The sequence below is a fragment of the Salvelinus namaycush genome, unplaced genomic scaffold (assembly GCF_016432855.1).
Source record: "Salvelinus namaycush isolate Seneca unplaced genomic scaffold, SaNama_1.0 Scaffold3584, whole genome shotgun sequence".
Taxonomy (NCBI): Eukaryota; Metazoa; Chordata; class Actinopteri; order Salmoniformes; family Salmonidae; genus Salvelinus; species Salvelinus namaycush.
In genome coordinates this window covers 5120-21938 of record NW_024060546.1, presented here as the reverse complement: position 1 = coordinate 21938, position 16819 = coordinate 5120, and the positions used below count along the sequence as shown (strand labels likewise).

Below are 16819 nucleotides of genomic sequence, written 5' to 3'. Positions count from 1 at the left end.
CTGTGGATAAGTCAGAGCGAAGGCAAGCCAACCTGTCCTGTTGCACTAACCTGTGGATAAGTCAGAGCGAAGGCAAGCCATCCTGTCCTGTTGCACTAACCTGTGGATAAGTCAGAGCGAAGGCAAGCCAACCTGTCCTGTCACACTAACCTGTGGATAAGTCAGAGCGAAGGCAAGCCATCCTGTCCTGTCACACTAACCTGTGGATAAGTCAGAGCGAAGGCAAGCCACCCTGTCCTGTAACACTAACCTGTGGATAAGTCAGAGCGAAGGCAAGCCATCCTGTCCTGTTGCACTAACCTGTGGATAAGTCAGAGCGAAGGCAAGCCATCCTGTCCTGTTGCACTAACCTGTGGATAAGTCAGAGCGAAGGCAAGCCATCCTGTCCTGTCACACTAACCTGTGGATAAGTCAGAGCGAAGGCAAGCCATCCTGTCCTGTTGCACTAACCTGTGGATAAGTCAGAGCGAAGGCAAGCCATCCTGTCCTGTTGCACTAACCTGTGGATAAGTCAGAGCGAAGGCAAGCCATCCTGTCCTGTCGCACTAACCTGTGGATAAGTCAGAGCGAAGGCAAGCCATCCTGTCCTGTTGCACTAACCTGTGGATAAGTCAGAGCGAAGGCAAGCCATCCTGTCCTGTCACACTAACCTGTGGATAAGTCAGAGCGAAGGCAAGCCATCCTGTCCTGTCACACTAACCTGTGGATAAGTCAGAGCGAAGGCAAGCCATCCTGTCCTGTTGCACTAACCTGTGGATAAGTCAGAGCGAAGGCAAACCAACCTGTCCTGTTGCACTAACCTGTGGATAAGTCAGAGCGAAGGCAAGCCATCCTCCCAGCAGTAGAGACAGTATCATCACGGTAACAGGGTCCTGGTATATATAGTCGGGCAGGACAGAGGACAACCCTGATCTTGATCCTGCTTGGGTCCTTCTGCTTCCGCCAGGACCCGAACCACGACCCCCTCCACCACCATGACCTACTGACTGGAACTAAAGAGGAGGAGAGGGGGGTTCAGGTTAGAGGTCAGGGGTCGTAACTCACAGGATGGTCAGTATGTGAGTGGGGGTTCAGGTTAGAGGTCAGCGGGTTGTAACTCACAGGATGGTCTGTATGTGAGTGGGGGTTCAGGTTAGAGGTCAGGGGTCGTAACTCACAGGATGGTCAGTATGTGAGTGGGGGTTCAGGTTAGAGGTCAGGGGGTTGTAACTCACAGGATGGTCTGTATGTGAGTGGGGGTTCAGGTTAGAGGTCAGCGGGTTGTAACTCACAGGATGGTCTGTATGTGAGTGGGGGTTCAGGTTAGAGGTCAGGGGGTTGTAACTCACAGGATGGTCAGTATGTGAGTGGGGGTTCAGGTTAGAGGTCAGAGGTCAGGGGTCAGGGGTAAGGGGGTTGTAACTCACAGGATGGTCAGTATGTGAGTGGGGGTTCAGGTTAGAGGTCAGGGGGTTGTAACTCACAGGATGGTCAGTATGTGAGTGGGGGTTCAGGTTAGAGGTCAGGGGGTTGTAACTCACAGGATGGTCAGTATGTGAGTGGGGGTTCAGGTTAGAGGTCAGGGGGTTGTAACTCACAGGATGGTCTGTATGTGAGTGGGGGTTCAGGTTAGAGGTCAGGGGGTTGTAACTCACAGGATGGTCTGTATGTGAGTGGGGGTTCAGGTTAGAGGTCAGGGGGTCGTAACTCACAGGATGGTCAGTATGTGAGTGGGGGTTCAGGTTAGAGGTCAGAGGTCAGGGGTAAGGGGTAAGGGGGTTGTAACTCACAGGATGGTCAGTATGTGAGTGGGGGTTCAGGTTAGAGGTCAGCGATTAGAGGTCAGGGGTAAGGGGGTTGTAACTCACAGGATGGTCAGTATGTGAGTGGGGGTTCAGGTTAGAGGTCAGGGGGTTGTAACTCACAGGATGGTCAGTATGTGAGTGGGGGTTCAGGTTAGAGGTCAGGGGGTTGTAACTCACAGGATGGTCAGTATGTGAGTGGGGGTTCAGGTTAGAGGTCAGGGGGTTGTAGCTCACAGGATGGTCAGTATGTGAGTGGGGGTTCAGGTTAGAGGTCAGGGGGTTGTAACTCACAGGATGGTCAGTATGTGAGTGGGGGTTCAGGTTAGAGGTCAGGGGGTTGTAACTCACAGGATGGTCAGTATGTGAGTGGGGGTTCAGGTTAGAGGTCAGGGGGTTGTAACTCACAGGATGGTCAGTATGTGAGTGGGGGTTCAGGTTAGAGGTCAGGGGGTTGTAGCTCACAGGATGGTCAGTATGTGAGTGGGGGTTCAGGTTAGAGGTCAGGGGGTTGTAACTCACAGGATGGTCAGTATGTGAGTGGGGGTTCAGGTTAGAGGTCAGAGGTCAGGGGGTTGTAACTCAAAGGATGGTCAGTATGTGAGTGGGGGTTCAGGTTAGAGGTCAGGGGGTTGTAACTCACAGGATGGTCAGTATGTGAGTGGGGGTTCAGGTTAGAGGTCAGGGGGTTGTAACTCACAGGATGGTCTGTATGTGAGTGGGGGTTCAGGTTAGAGGTCAGGGGGTTGTAACTCACAGGATGGTCAGTATGTGAGTGGGGGTTCAGGTTAGAGGTCAGGGGGTTGTAACTCACAGGATGGTCAGTATGTGAGTGGGGGTTCAGGTTAGAGGTCAGGGGGTTGTAACTCACAGGATGGTCTGTATGTGAGTGGGGGTTCAGGTTAGAGGTCAGGGGGTTGTAGCTCACAGGATGGTCTGTATGTGAGTGGGGGTTCAGGTTAGAGGTCAGGGGGTTGTAGCTCACAGGATGGTCAGTATGTGAGTGGGGGTTCAGGTTAGAGGTCAGGGGGTTGTAACTCACAGGATGGTCTGTATGTGAGTGGGGGTTCAGGTTAGAGGTCAGGGGGTTGTAACTCACAGGATGGTCTGTATGTGAGTGGGGGTTCAGGTTAGAGGTCAGGGGGTTGTAGCTCACAGGATGGTCTGTATGTGAGTGGGGGTTCAGGTTAGAGGTCAGGGGGTTGTAACTCACAGGATGGTCTGTATGTGAGTGGGGGTTCAGGTTAGAGGTCAGGGGGTTGTAACTCACAGGATGGTCAGTATGTGAGTGGGGGTTCAGGTTAGAGGTCAGCGATTAGAGGTCAGGGGTAAGGGGGTTGTAACTCACAGGATGGTCTGTATGTGAGTGGGGGTTCAGGTTAGAGGTCAGGGGGTTGTAACTCACAGGATGGTCTGTATGTGAGTGGGGGTTCAGGTTAGAGGTCAGCGATTAGAGGTAAGGGGTAAGGGGGTTGTAACTCACTGGATGGTCAGTATGTGAGTGGGGGTTCAGGTTAGAGGTCAGCGATCAGAGGTCAGGGGTAAGGGGGTTGTAACTCACAGGATGGTCAGTATGTGAGTGGGGGTTCAGGTTAGAGGTCAGGGGGATGTAACTCACAGGATGGTCTGTATGTGAGTGGGGGTTCAGGTTAGAGGTCAGGGGGTTGTAACTCACAGGATGGTCAGTATGTGAGGGGGGTTCAGGTTAGAGGTCAGGGGGTTGTAGCTCACAGGATGGTCTGTATGTGAGTGGGGGTTCAGGTTAGAGGTCAGGGGGTTGTAGCTCACAGGATGGTCAGTATGTGAGTGGGGGTTCAGGTTAGAGGTCAGAGGTCAGGGGGTTGTAACTCACAGGATGGTCAGTATGTGAGTGGGGGTTCAGGTTAGAGGTCAGCGATTAGAGGTCAGGGGTAAGGGGGTTGTAACTCACAGGATGGTCAGTATGTGAGTGGGGGTTCAGGTTAGAGGTCAGCGATTAGAGGTCAGGGGTCAGGGGGTTGTTACTCACAGGATGGTCAGTATGTGAGTGGGGGTTCAGGTTAGAAGTCAGCGATTAGAGGTCAGGGGGTTGTAACTCACAGGATAGTCTGTATGTGAGTGGGGGTTCAGGTTAGAGGTCAGGGGGTTGTAACTCACAGGATGGTCAGTATGTGAGTGGGGGTTCAGGTTAGAGGTCAGGGGGTTGTAACTCACAGGATGGTCAGTATGTGAGTGGGGGTTCAGGTTAGAGGTCAGGGGGTTGTAACTCACAGGATGGTCAGTATGTGAGTGGGGGTTCAGGTTAGAGGTCAGGGGGTTGTAACTCACAGGATGGTCTGTATGTGAGTGGGGGTTCAGGTTAGAGGTCAGGGGGTTGTAACTCACAGGATGGTCAGTATGTGAGTGGGGGTTCAGGTTAGAGGTCAGGGGTCAGGGGGTTGTAACTCACAGGATGGTCAGTATGTGAGTGGGGGTTCAGGTTAGAGGTCAGGGGGTTGTAACTCACAGGATGGTCTGTATGTGAGTGGGGGTTCAGGTTAGAGGTCAGGGGGTCGTAACTCACAGGATGGTCAGTATGTGAGTGGGGGTTCAGGTTAGAGGTCAGGGGGTTGTAACTCACAGGATGGTCAGTATGTGAGTGGGGGTTCAGGTTAGAGGTCAGAGGTCAGGGGTAAGGGGGTTGTAACTCACAGGATGGTCAGTATGTGAGTGGGGGTTCAGGTTAGAGGTCAGGGGTCGTAACTCACAGGATGGTCAGTATGTGAGTGGGGGTTCAGGTTAGAGGTCAGGGGGTTGTAACTCACAGGATGGTCAGTATGTGAGTGGGGGTTCAGGTTAGAGGTCAGGGGTCGTAACTCACAGGATGGTCAGTATGTGAGTGGGGGTTCAGGTTAGAGGTCAGGGGGTTGTAACTCACAGGATGGTCAGTATGTGAGTGGGGGTTCAGGTTAGAGGTCAGGGGGTTGTAACTCACAGGATGGTCTGTATGTGAGTGGGGGTTCAGGTTAGAGGTCAGGGGGTTGTAACTTACAGGACGGTCAGTATGTGAGTGGGGGTTCAGGTTAGAGGTCAACGATTAGAGGTCAGGGGTAAGGGGGTTGTAACTCACAGGATGGTCATTATGTGATTGGGGGTTCAGGTTAGAGGTCAGGGGGTTGTAACTTTCAGGATGATCAGTATGTGCGTGGGGGTTCAGGTTAGAGGTCAGGGGGTTGTAACTCACAGGATGGTCAGTATGTGAGTGGGGATTCAGGTTAGAGGTCAGCGATTAGAGGTCAGGGGTCAGGGGGTTGTAACTCACAGGATGGTCAGTATGTGAGTGGGGGTTCAGGTTAGAGGTCAGGGGGTTGTAACTCACAGGATGGTCTGTATGTGAGTGGGGGTTCAGGTTAGAGGTCAGGGGGTTGTAACTCACAGGATGGTCAGTATGTGAGTGGGGGTTCAGGTTAGAGGTCAGCGATTAGAGGTCAGGGGTCAGGGGGTTGTAACTCACAGGATGGTCAGTATGTGAGTGGGGGTTCAGGTTAGAGGTCAGGGGGTTGTAACTCACAGGATGGTCTGTATGTGAGTGGGGGTTCAGGTTAGAGGTCAGGGGGTTGTAACTCACAGGATGGTCAGTATGTGAGTGGGGGTTCAGGTTAGAGGTCAGGGGGTTGTAACTCACAGGATGGTCAGTATGTGAGTGGGGGTTCAGGTTAGAGGTCAGCGATTAGAGGTCAGGGGTAAGGGGGTTGTAACTCACAGGATGGTCAGTATGTGAGTGGGGGTTCAGGTTAGAGGTCAGCGATTAGAGGTCAGGGGTCAGGGGGTTGTAACTCACAGGATGGCCAGTATGTGAGTGGGGGTTCAGGTTAGAGGTCAGGGGGTTGTAACTCACAGGATGGTCAGTATGTGAGTGGGGGTTCAGGTTAGATGTCAGAGGTCAGGGGGTTGTAACTCACAGGATGATCAGTATGTGAGTGGGGGTTCAGGTTAGAGGTCAGGGGGTTGTAACTCACAGGATGGTCAGTATGTGAGTGGGGGTTCAGGTTAGAGGTCAGAGGTCAGGGGTAAGGGGTAAGGGGGTTGTAACTCACAGGATGGTCAGTATGTGAGTGGGGGTTCAGGTTAGAGGTCAGGGGGTTGTAACTCACAGGATGGTCAGTATGTGAGTGGGGGTTCAGGTTAGAGGTCAGGGGTCAGGGGGTTGTAACTCACAGGATGGTCAGTATGTGAGTGGGGGTTCAGGTTAGAGGTCAGGGGGTTGTAACTCACAGGATGGTCAGTATGTGAGTGGGGGTTCAGGTTAGAGGTCAGGGGTAAGGGGGTTGTAGCTCACAGGATGGTCTGTATGTGAGTGGGGGTTCAGGTTAGAGGTCAGGGGGTTGTAGCTCACAGGATGGTCAGTATGTGAGTGGGGGTTCAGGTTAGAGGTCAGGGGGTTGTAACTCACAGGATGGTCAGTATGTGAGTGGGGGTTCAGGTTAGAGGTCAGGGGGTTGTAACTCACAGGATGGTCTGTATGTGAGTGGGGGTTCAGGTTAGAGGTCAGGGGTCAGGGGGTTGTAACTCACAGGATGGTCAGTATGTGAGTGGGGGTTCAGGTTAGAGGTCAGGGGTCAGGGGGTTGTAACTCACAGGATGGTCTGTATGTGAGTGGGGGTTCAGGTTAGAGGTCAGGGGGTTGTAACTCACAGGATGGTCAGTATGTGAGTGGGGGTTCAGGTTAGAGGTCAGGGGGTTGTAGCTCACAGGATGATCAGTATGTGAGTGGGGGTTCAGGTTAGAGGTCAGGGGGTTGTAACTCACAGGATGGTCAGTATGTGAGTGGGGGTTCAGGTTAGAGGTCAGGGGGTTGTAACTCACAGGATGGTCAGTATGTGAGTGGGGGTTCAGGTTAGAGGTCAGCGATTAGAGGTCAGGGGTAAGGGGGTTGTAACTCACAGGATGGTCTGTATGTGAGTGGGGGTTCAGGTTAGAGGTCAGGTGTTGTAACTCACAGGATGGTCAGTATGTGAGTGGGGGTTCAGGTTAGAGGTCAGAGGGTTGTAACTCACAGGATGGTCTGTATGTGAGTGGGGGTTCAGGTTAGAGGTCAGGGGGTTGTAACTCACAGGATGGTCTGTATGTGAGTGGGGGTTCAGGTTAGAGGTCAGGGGGTTGTAACTCACAGGATGGTCAGTATGTGAGTGGGGGTTCAGGTTAGAGGTCAGGGGGTTGTAACTCACAGGATGGTCTGTATGTGAGTGGGGGTTCAGGTTAGAGGTCAGGGGGTTGTAACTCACAGGATGGTCTGTATGTGAGTGGGGGTTCAGGTTAGAGGTCAGGGGGTTGTAACTCACAGGATGGTCAGTATGTGAGTGGGGGTTCAGGTTAGAGGTCAGGGGGTTGTAACTCACAGGATGGTCTGTATGTGAGTGGGGGTTCAGGTTAGAGGTCAGGGGGTTGTAACTCACAGGATGGCCAGTATGTGAGTGGGGGTTCAGGTTAGAGGTCAGGGGTCGTAACTCACAGGATGGTCAGTATGTGAGTGGGGGTTCAGGTTAGAGGTCAGGGGGTTGTAACTCACAGGATGGTCAGTATGTGAGTGGGGGTTCAGGTTAGAGGTCAGGGGGTTGTAACTCACAGGATGGTCAGTATGTGAGTGGGGGTTCAGGTTAGAGGTCAGGGGGTTGTAACTCACAGGATGATCAGTATGTGAGTGGGGGTTCAGGTTAGAGGTCAGGGGGTTGTAACTCACAGGATGGCCAGTATGTGAGTGGGGGTTCAGGTTAGAGGTCAGGGGGTTGTAACTCACAGGATGGCCAGTATGTGAGTGGGGGTTCAGGTTAGAGGTCAGGGGGTTGTAACTCACAGGATGGTCAGTATGTGAGTGGGGGTTCAGGTTAGAGGTCAGGGGGTTGTAACTCACAGGATGGTCAGTATGTGAGTGGGGGTTCAGGTTAGAGGTCAGGGGGTTGTAACTCACAGGATGGTCAGTATGTGAGTGGGGGTTCAGGTTAGAGGTCAGGGGGTTGTAACTCACAGGATGGTCAGTATGTGAGTGGGGGTTCAGGTCAGGGGTCAGGGGGTTGTAGCTCACAGGATGGTCAGTATGTGAGTGGGGGTTCAGGTTAGAGGTCAGGGGTCAGGGGGTTGTAACTCACAGGATGGTCAGTATGTGAGTGGGGGTTCAGGTTAGAGGTCAGGGGTTGTAACTCACAGGATGGTCAGTATGTGAGTGGGGGTTCAGGTTAGAGGTCAGGGGTCAGGGGGTTGTAACTCACAGGATGGTCAGTATGTGAGTGGGGGTTCAGGTTAGAGGTCAGCGATTAGAGGTCAGGGGTCAGGGGGTTGTAACTCACAGGATGGTCAGTATGTGAGTGGGGGTTCAGGTTAGAGGTCAGGGGGTTGTAACTCACAGGATGGTCTGTATGTGAGTGGGGGTTCAGGTTAGAGGTCAGCGATTAGAGGTCAGGGGTCAGGGGGTTGTAACTCACAGGATGGTCAGTATGTGAGTGGGGGTTCAGGTTAGAGGTCAGGGGGTTGTAACTCACAGGATGGTCAGTATGTGAGTGGGGGTTCAGGTTAGAGGTCAGGGGGTTGTAACTCACAGGATGGTCAGTATGTGAGTGGGGGTTCAGGTTAGAGGTCAGGGGTCAGGGGGTTGTAACTCACAGGATGGTCAGTATGTGAGTGGGGGTTCAGGTTAGAGGTCAGGGGGTTGTAACTCACAGGATGGTCTGTATGTGAGTGGGGGTTCAGGTTAGAGGTCAGGGGGTTGTAACTCACAGGATGGTCAGTATGTGAGTGGGGGTTCAGGTTAGAGGTCAGGGGGTTGTAACTCACAGGATGGTCTGTATGTGAGTGGGGGTTCAGGTTAGAGGTCAGGGGTCGTAACTCACAGGATGGTCTGTATGTGAGTGGGGGTTCAGGTTAGAGGTCAGGGGGTTGTAACTCACAGGATGGTCAGTATGTGAGTGGGGGTTCAGGTTAGAGGTCAGAGGTTAGAGGTCAGGGGGTTGTAACTCACAGGATGGTCAGTATGTGAGTGGGGGTTCAGGTTAGAGGTCAGGGGGTTGTAACTCACAGGATGGCCAGTATGTGAGTGGGGGTTCAGGTTAGAGGTCAGGGGGTTGTAACTCACAGGATGGTCAGTATGTGAGTGGGGGTTCAGGTTAGAGGTCAGAGGGTTGTAACTCACAGGATGGTCAGTATGTGAGTGGGGGTTCAGGTTAGAGGTCAGGGGGTTGTAACTCACTGGATGGTCAGTATGTGAGTGGGGGTTCAGGTTAGAGGTCAGGGGGTTGTAACTCACAGGATGGTCAGTATGTGAGTGGGGGTTCAGGTTAGAGGTCAGCGATTAGAGGTCAGGGGTAAGGGGGTTGTAACTCACAGGATGGTCAGTATGTGAGTGGGGGTTCAGGTTAGAGGTCAGGGGGTTATAACTCACAGGATGGTCAGTATGTGAGTGGGGGTTCAGGTTAGAGGTCAGAGGTCAGGGGTAAGGGGTAAGGGGGTTGTAACTCACAGGATGGTCAGTATGTGAGTGGGGGTTCAGGTTAGAGGTCAGAGGTCAGGGGTAAGGGGGTTGTAACTCACAGGATGGTCTGTATGTGAGTGGGGGTTCAGGTTACAGGTCAGGGGTCAGGTGTTGTAACTTACAGGATTGTCTGTATAGCGGTTGTTCTGAGACCGGGTCGGGATAACGTTATCACCGGAACGCTGCAGGTTTACCGGGAAGTCTCTCAACATGGTGGTGTGGGCTACCGGGGGTAACTCATGGTGTCCTGATAAGAAAGAGAGAGCGAGAGACAGAGAGAGACAGAGAGCGAGAGAGACAGGGAGAGAGACAGAGACAGAGACAGGGAGACATTAACGATGACATCAATATGAGGACTTTTGAATTGTGTGTCTGGTGTCTCTGTGTGGTTAGTGTGTCCGGTGTCTCTGTGTGGTTAGTGTGTCTGGTGTCTCTGTGTGGTTAGTGTGTTGGTGGAGCCTGGTGAGTAGTTACCTATGAGGAGCCACTGGTTGTTCAGTGTGTTGGTGGAGCCTGGCGGGTAGTTACCTATGAGGAGCCACTGGTTGTTCAGTGTGTTGGTGGAGCCTGGCGGGTAGTTACCTATGAGGAGCCACTGGTTGTTCAGTGTGTTGGTGGAGCCTGGTGGGTAGTTACCTATGAGGAGCCACTGGTTGTTCAGTGTGTTGGTGGAGCCTGGCGGGTAGTTACCTATGAGGAGCCACTGGTTGTTCAGTGTGTTGGTGGAGCCTGGCGGGTAGTTACCTATGAGGAGCCACTGGTTGTTCAGTGTGTTGGTGGAGCCTGGTGGGTAGTTACCTATGAGGAGCCACTGGTTGTTCAGTGTGTTGGTGGAGCCTGGTGGGTAGTTACCTATGAGGAGCCACTGGTTGTTCAGTGTGTTGGTGGAGCCTGGTGGGTAGTTACCTATGAGGAGCCACTGGTTGTTCAGTGTGTTGGTGGAGCCTGGCGGGTAGTTACCTATGAGGAGCCACTGGTTGTTCAGTGTGTTGGTGGAGCCTGGCGGGTAGTTACCTATGAGGAGCCACTGGTTGTTCAGTGTGTTGGTGGAGCCTGGCGGGTAGTTACCTATGAGGAGCCACTGGTTGTTCAGTGTGTTGGTGGAGCCTGGCGGGTAGTTACCTATGAGGAGCCACTGGTTGTTCAGTGTGTTGGTGGAGCCTGGCGGGTAGTTACCTATGAGGAGCCACTGGTTGTTCAGTGTGTTGGTGGAGCCTGGTGGGTAGTTACCTATGAGGAGCCACTGGTTGTTCAGTGTGTTGGTGGAGCCTGGCGGGTAGTTACCTATGAGGAGCCACTGGTTGTTCAGTGTGTTGGTGGAGCCTGGCGGGTAGTTACCTATGAGGAGCCACTGGTTGTTCAGTGTGTTGGTGGAGCCTGGTGGGTAGTTACCTATGAGGAGCCACTGGTTGTTCAGTGTGTTGGTGGAGCCTGGTGGGTAGTTACCTATGAGGAGCCACTGGTTGTTCAGTGTGTTGGTGGAGCCTGGTGGGTAGTTACCTATGAGGAGCCACTGGTTGTTCAGTGTGTTGGTGGAGCCTGGTGGGTAGTTACCTATGAGGAGCCACTGGTTGTTCAGTGTGTTGGTGGAGCCTGGCGGGTAGTTACCTATGAGGAGCCACTGGTTGTTCAGTGTGTTGGTGGAGCCTGGCGGGTAGTTACCTATGAGGAGCCACTGGTTGTTCAGTGTGTTGGTGGAGCCTGGCGGGTAGTTACCTATGAGGAGCCACTGGTTGTTCAGTGTGTTGGTGGAGCCTGGCGGGTAGTTACCTATGAGGAGCCACTGGTTGTTCAGTGTGTTGGTGGAGCCTGGTAGGTAGTTACTTATGAGGAGCCACTGGTTGTTCAGTGTGTTGGTGGAGCCTGGCGGGTAGTTACCTATGAGGAGCCACTGGTTGTTCAGTGTGTTGGTGGAGCCTGGCGGGTAGTTACCTATGAGGAGCCACTGGTTGTTCAGTGTGTTGGTGGAGCCTGGCGGGTAGTTACCTATGAGGAGCCACTGGTTGTTCAGTGTGTTGGTGGAGCCTGGCGGGTACCGTACGTCGGTAGACGGAATGATCTCACACTCTCCCTCCTCTCTAACCGTCACCTCCTCGGTCTCTGGTCCCTCGATACGCGCCAGCGTCAGGCCCCGCGGCTGCCGTGGCAACACATCAATCAATACATCAAAGAATCAGCCAATCAAAATCAGAGAGAAAAGTTCTAACAAGGTGTATGTAATGACATCACAGTACTGAGACTAAAACACTCATGATTGGCTGTGTAGACATGTAGACATGCTGATTGGCTGCTGTGTGTTGTGTAGACATGCTGATTGGCCGCTGTGTGTTGTGTAGACATGCTGATTGGCCGCTGTGTGTTGTGTGTAGACATGCTGATTGGCTGCTGTGTGTTGTGTAGACATGCTGATTGGCCGCTGTGTGTTGTGTAGACGTGCTGATTGGCTGCTGTGTGTTGTGTAGACGTGCTGATTGGCTGCTGTGTGTTGTGTAGACGTGCTGATTGGCTGCTGTGTGTTGTGTGTAGACATGCTGATTGGCTGCTGTGTGTTGTGTAGACGTGCTGATTGGCTGCTGTGTGTTGTGTAGATGTGCTGATTGGCTGCTGTGTGTTGTGTTGACATGCTGATTGGCTGCTGTGTGTAGACACTGAGTGTACCAAAACATTAGGAACACCTTTCCTAACAACCTCTAATTCGTAAGGGCATCATGGCCGCTACAAGAAAGCGCTCCACAGGGACGTTGGTCCCATGTTGACTCCAATGCTTCCCACAGTTGTGTCAAGTTGGCTGCATGTCCTTTTGGCTGGTGGACCGTTCTTGATACAAACAGGAAACTGTTGAGCGTGAAAAACCCCAGCAGTGCTGCAGTGAACACTATAAACTGCTGCGCATGGCACCTATTTACCCATACACCCTGTTCAAAAGGGACTTAAATCTTTTGTCTTCGCACCCTCTGAATGGCACACATACACAATCCTGCCTCCTCCCCCCTTTCATCTACACTGATCGAAGTGGATTTAACAAGTGACATCGATAAGGGAATCATATCTTTCACCTGGTTAGTCTGTCATTTAAAAAAAAGAGCAGGTGTTCTTAATGTTTTGTCCACTCAGTGAAAAAAAAATTCTTTTTTTTTCTGTTGATTGACAGCTGTACTGACCACTAGAGAGACTCCGTCGTGAACCAGGGAGGTGGAGGCGTAAAGATGAGAGTCCAGTTTCCCTACATACAGAGTGGGCCTAAAACACACACAAGACAAATGACATAAAGAAGGACAGTGAAAAAGGGTTTGAAACAGTTCCCCTACATACAGAGTGGGCCTAAAACACACACAGGACAAATGACATAAAGAAGGACGGTGCAAAAGGGTTTGAAACAGTTCCCCTACATACAGAGTGGGCCTAAAACACACACAGGACAAATGACATAAAGAAGGACGGTGCAAAAGGGTTTGAAACAGTTCCCCTACATACAGAGTGGGCCTAAAACACACACAGGACAAATGACATAAAGAAGGACAGTGAAAAAGGGTTTGAAACAGTTCCCCTACATACAGAGTGGGCCTAAAACACACACAAGACAAATGACATAAAGAAGGACAGTGAAAAAGGGTTTGAAACAGTTCCCCTACATACAGAGTGGGCCTAAAACACACACAAGACAAATGACATAAAGAAGGACAGTGAAAAAGGGTTTGAAACAGTTCCCCTACATACAGAGTGGGCCTAAAACACACACAGGACAAATGACATAAAGAAGGACGGTGCAAAAGGGTTTGAAACAGTTCCCCTACATACAGAGTGGGCCTAAAACACACACAGGACAAATGACATAAAGAAGGACAGTGAAAAAGGGTTTGAAACAGTTCCCCTACATACAGAGTGGGCCTAAAACACACACAGGACAAATGACATAAAGAAGGACAGTGAAAAAGGGTTTGAAACAGTTCCCCTACATACAGAGTGGGCCTAAAACACACACAGGACAAATGACATAAAGAAGGACAGTGAAAAAGGGTTTGAAACAGTTCCCCTACATACAGAGTGGGCCTAAAACACACACAGGACAAATGACATAAAGAAGGACAGTGAAAAAGGGTTTGAAACAGTTCCCCTACATACAGAGTGGGCCTAAAACACACACAGGACAAATGACATAAAGAAGGACAGTGAAAAAGGGTTTGAAACAGTTCCCCTACATACAGAGTGGGCCTAAAACACACACAGGACAAATGACATAAAGAAGGACAGTGAAAAAGGGTTTGAAACAGTTCCCCTACATACAGAGTGGGCCTAAAACACACACAGGACAAATGACATAAAGAAGGACAGTGAAAAAGGGTTTGAAACACAGTTCCCCTACATACAGAGTGGGCCTAAAACACACACAGGACAAATGACATAAAGAAGGACGGTGAAAAAGGGTTTGAAACAGTTCCCCTACATACAGAGTGGGCCTAAAACACACACAGGACAAATGACATAAAGATAAAAAAAATAAAAATAAAAAAAATGGTAAATTAAATATTAATTTATTCATAAAAATTACTGTTAAAAACTGTTAAAATCCCCATGGATTGATGAAGAATTGAAAAAAAAGTGTATGGTTGTAGAGGGATGAGGCAAAAAGGAATGGCAAATTAGTCTACACTATGAAACAAAGATGAATCACTATGAAACTACACTATGAAACAGAGATAAATTATATAAAGAATGAAAGTAAAAAAGCTTTGGAGCACCTACAATGGCATTCTGGGGGAAAAAGGCTAACAGAAAGGGTGTTCTTTAATGGAAGCCTCCACAACATAATCCAGGTAGAATCAGGAGTTCCCCAGGGCAGCTGTTTAGGCCCCTTGCAGGTAGAATCAGGAGTTCCCCAGGGCAGCTGTTTAGGCCCCTTGCAGGTAGAATCAGGAGTTCCCCAGGGCAGCTGTTTAGGCCCCTTGCAGGTAGAATCAGGAGTTCCCAGGGCAGCTGTTTAGGCCCCTTGCAGATAGAATCAGGAGTTCCCAGGGCAGCTGTTTAGGCCCCTTGCAGGTAGAATCAGGCATTCCCCAGGGCAGCTGTTTAGGCCGCTTGCAGGTAGAATCAGGCATTCCCCAGGGCAGCTGTTTAGGCCCCTTACAGGTAGAATCAGGCATTCCCCAGGGCAGCTGTTTAGGCCCCTTGCAGGTAGAATCAGGCATTCCCCAGGGCAGCTGTTTAGGCCCCTTGCAGGTAGAATCAGGCATTCCCCAGGGCAGCTGTTTAGGCCCCTTGCAGGTAGAATCAGGCATTCCCCAGGGCAGCTGTTTAGGCCCCTTACTTTTTTCAATCTTTACTAACGACATGCCACTAGCTTTGAGTAAAGCCAGAGTGTCTATGTATGCGGATGACTCAACATTATACACGTCAGCTATTACATCGACTGAAATGAACGCAACACTTAACAAAGAGATGTAGTTAGTTTCAGAGTGGAATAAGTTAGTCCTAAATAATTCAAAAAACTAAAAGCATTGTATTTGGGACAAATCATTCACGAAACCCTAAAGCTCAACTAAATCTTGTAATAAATAATGTGGAAATTGAGCAAACTGAGGTGACTAAACTACTCCTACATCCAGCTGTGTGTGTGTGTGTATCTCTTACACCAGCTGTGTGTGCGTGCTGGCCTGCTCCGTGACAAACTGGTAGCTCCACTTCATGGTGTGTGTGTCGTGGGACGAGAAGGTGAGGTAGCGCAGCGTCTCCATGGCAACCGACAGGTGAGGGGCGTGTCTCAGAGAGTCCTGGCTGTACAGGTACACACCCACCACAGGTGACCCATAGTTTTGCATCCACAGGACGTCACCTGGGATAGAGGAGAGGAGGGGACAGGAGATAAGAGAGGAGGGTTAGAGAAAGAGAGAAAGGAGGAGAGGGGAGAAGAGGAGAGGAGGGTTAGAGAGAGGAGAGGAGGGTTAGAGAGAGGAGAAGAGGGTAAGAGAGAGAGAGAGATAAGGAGAAGAGAGAGGGAGAGATGAGAAGAGGAGAGGAGGAGAGGAGGGTTAGAGACAGAGAGAGATAAGGAGAAGAGAGAGGGAGAGAGGAAAAGAGGAGATAAGAGGGGAGAGGAGGGTAAGAGAGAGAGAGAGATAAGGAGAAGAGAGAGGGAGAGAGAAGAGGAGATAAGAGGGGAGAGGAGGGTAAGAGAGAGAGAGATAAGGAGAAGAGAGAGGGAGAGAGGAGAAGAGGAGAGGAGGAGAGTTAGAGACAGAGAGATAAGGAGAAGAGAGAGGGAGAGAGAAGGAGAGGAGGAGATAAGAGGGGATAGGAGGGTTAGAGGCAGAGAGAGATAAGGAGAAGAGAGAGGGAGAGAGGAAAAGAGGAGGAGAGGAGGGTTAGAGACAGAGAGAGATAAGGAGAAGAGAGAGGGAGAGAGGAGAAGAGGAGAGGAGGAGAGGAGGGTAAGAGAGAGAGAGATAAGGAGAAGAGAGAGGGAGAGAGAAGAAGAGGAGAGGAGGAGAGGAGGGTAAGAGACAGAGAGAGATAAGGAGAAGAGAGAGGGAGAGAGAAGGAGAGGAGGAGATAAGAGGGGAGAGGAGGGTTAGAGACAGAGAGAGATAAGGAGAAGAGAGAGGGAGAGAGGAGGAGAGGAGATAAGAGGGGAGAGGAAAGGAGGGGATATAATTAATGATAAACTAATAACATATAAAACTAGTCTAGGTTTATTGTAGCAGGCCAGTCCGGTTTTGTCTGGTAGTGGAACACAGTAATTATCCGACTGTAAAACGTACCTGACTCTCTGTCCACGGTCACCACCAACCCATCGCCACTGGAGACGAGATGGGCCATCTCTGGAGAAACAACTGTATGGTCACACTGTGCAGGACTACATAAGTACATTATCATTGTGTACCTACTGTAGTATATTATATTATCATTGTGTACCTACTGTAGTATATTATATTATCATTGTGTACCTACTGTAGTATATTATAATATCATTGTGTACCTACTGTAGTATATTATATTATCATTGTGTACCTACTGTAGTATATTATATTATCATTGTGTACCTACTGTAGTATATTATCATTGTGTACCTACTGTAGTATATTATATTATCATTGTGTATCTACTGTAGTATATTATATTATCATTGTGTACCTACTGTAGTACATTATATTATCATTGTGTACCTACTGTAGTATATTATATTATCATTGTGTATCTACTGTAGTATATTATCATTGTGTACCTACTGTACTATATTATATTATCATTGTGTACCTACTGTAGTATATTATATTATCATTGTGTATCTACTGTAGTATATTATCATTGTGTACCTACTGTACTATATTATATTATCATTGTGTACCTACTGTAGTACATTATATTATCATTGTGTACCTACTGTAGTATATTATATTATCATTGTGTACCTACTGTACTATATTATATTATCATTGTGTATCTACTGTAGTATATTATATTATCATTGTGTACCTACTGTAGTATAGTATATTATCATTGTGTACCTACTGTAGTATATTATATTATCATTGTGTATCTACTGTAGTATATTATATTATCA

The 16819-nt window shown here is 49.9% G+C and overlaps 1 protein-coding gene across 1 annotated transcript; it reads right to left on the bottom strand.

Moving 5' to 3' along the window:
* Positions 1 to 800: 800 nt before the first annotated feature.
* On the bottom strand, positions 801 to 16074 carry LOC120040510 (putative uncharacterized protein DDB_G0286901; the record flags this gene model as incomplete). The annotated part of the gene is made up of 6 exons (XM_038985627.1): positions 16017 to 16074; positions 14890 to 15091; positions 12423 to 12501; positions 9736 to 11398; positions 9384 to 9508; positions 801 to 992 (listed from the first exon to the last, which is right to left on the bottom strand). Coding segments are annotated over exons 1-6 (2319 nt in total), but the record flags the coding sequence as incomplete, so codon positions are not given.
* Between the last annotated feature and the right edge of the window lie 745 nt (positions 16075 to 16819).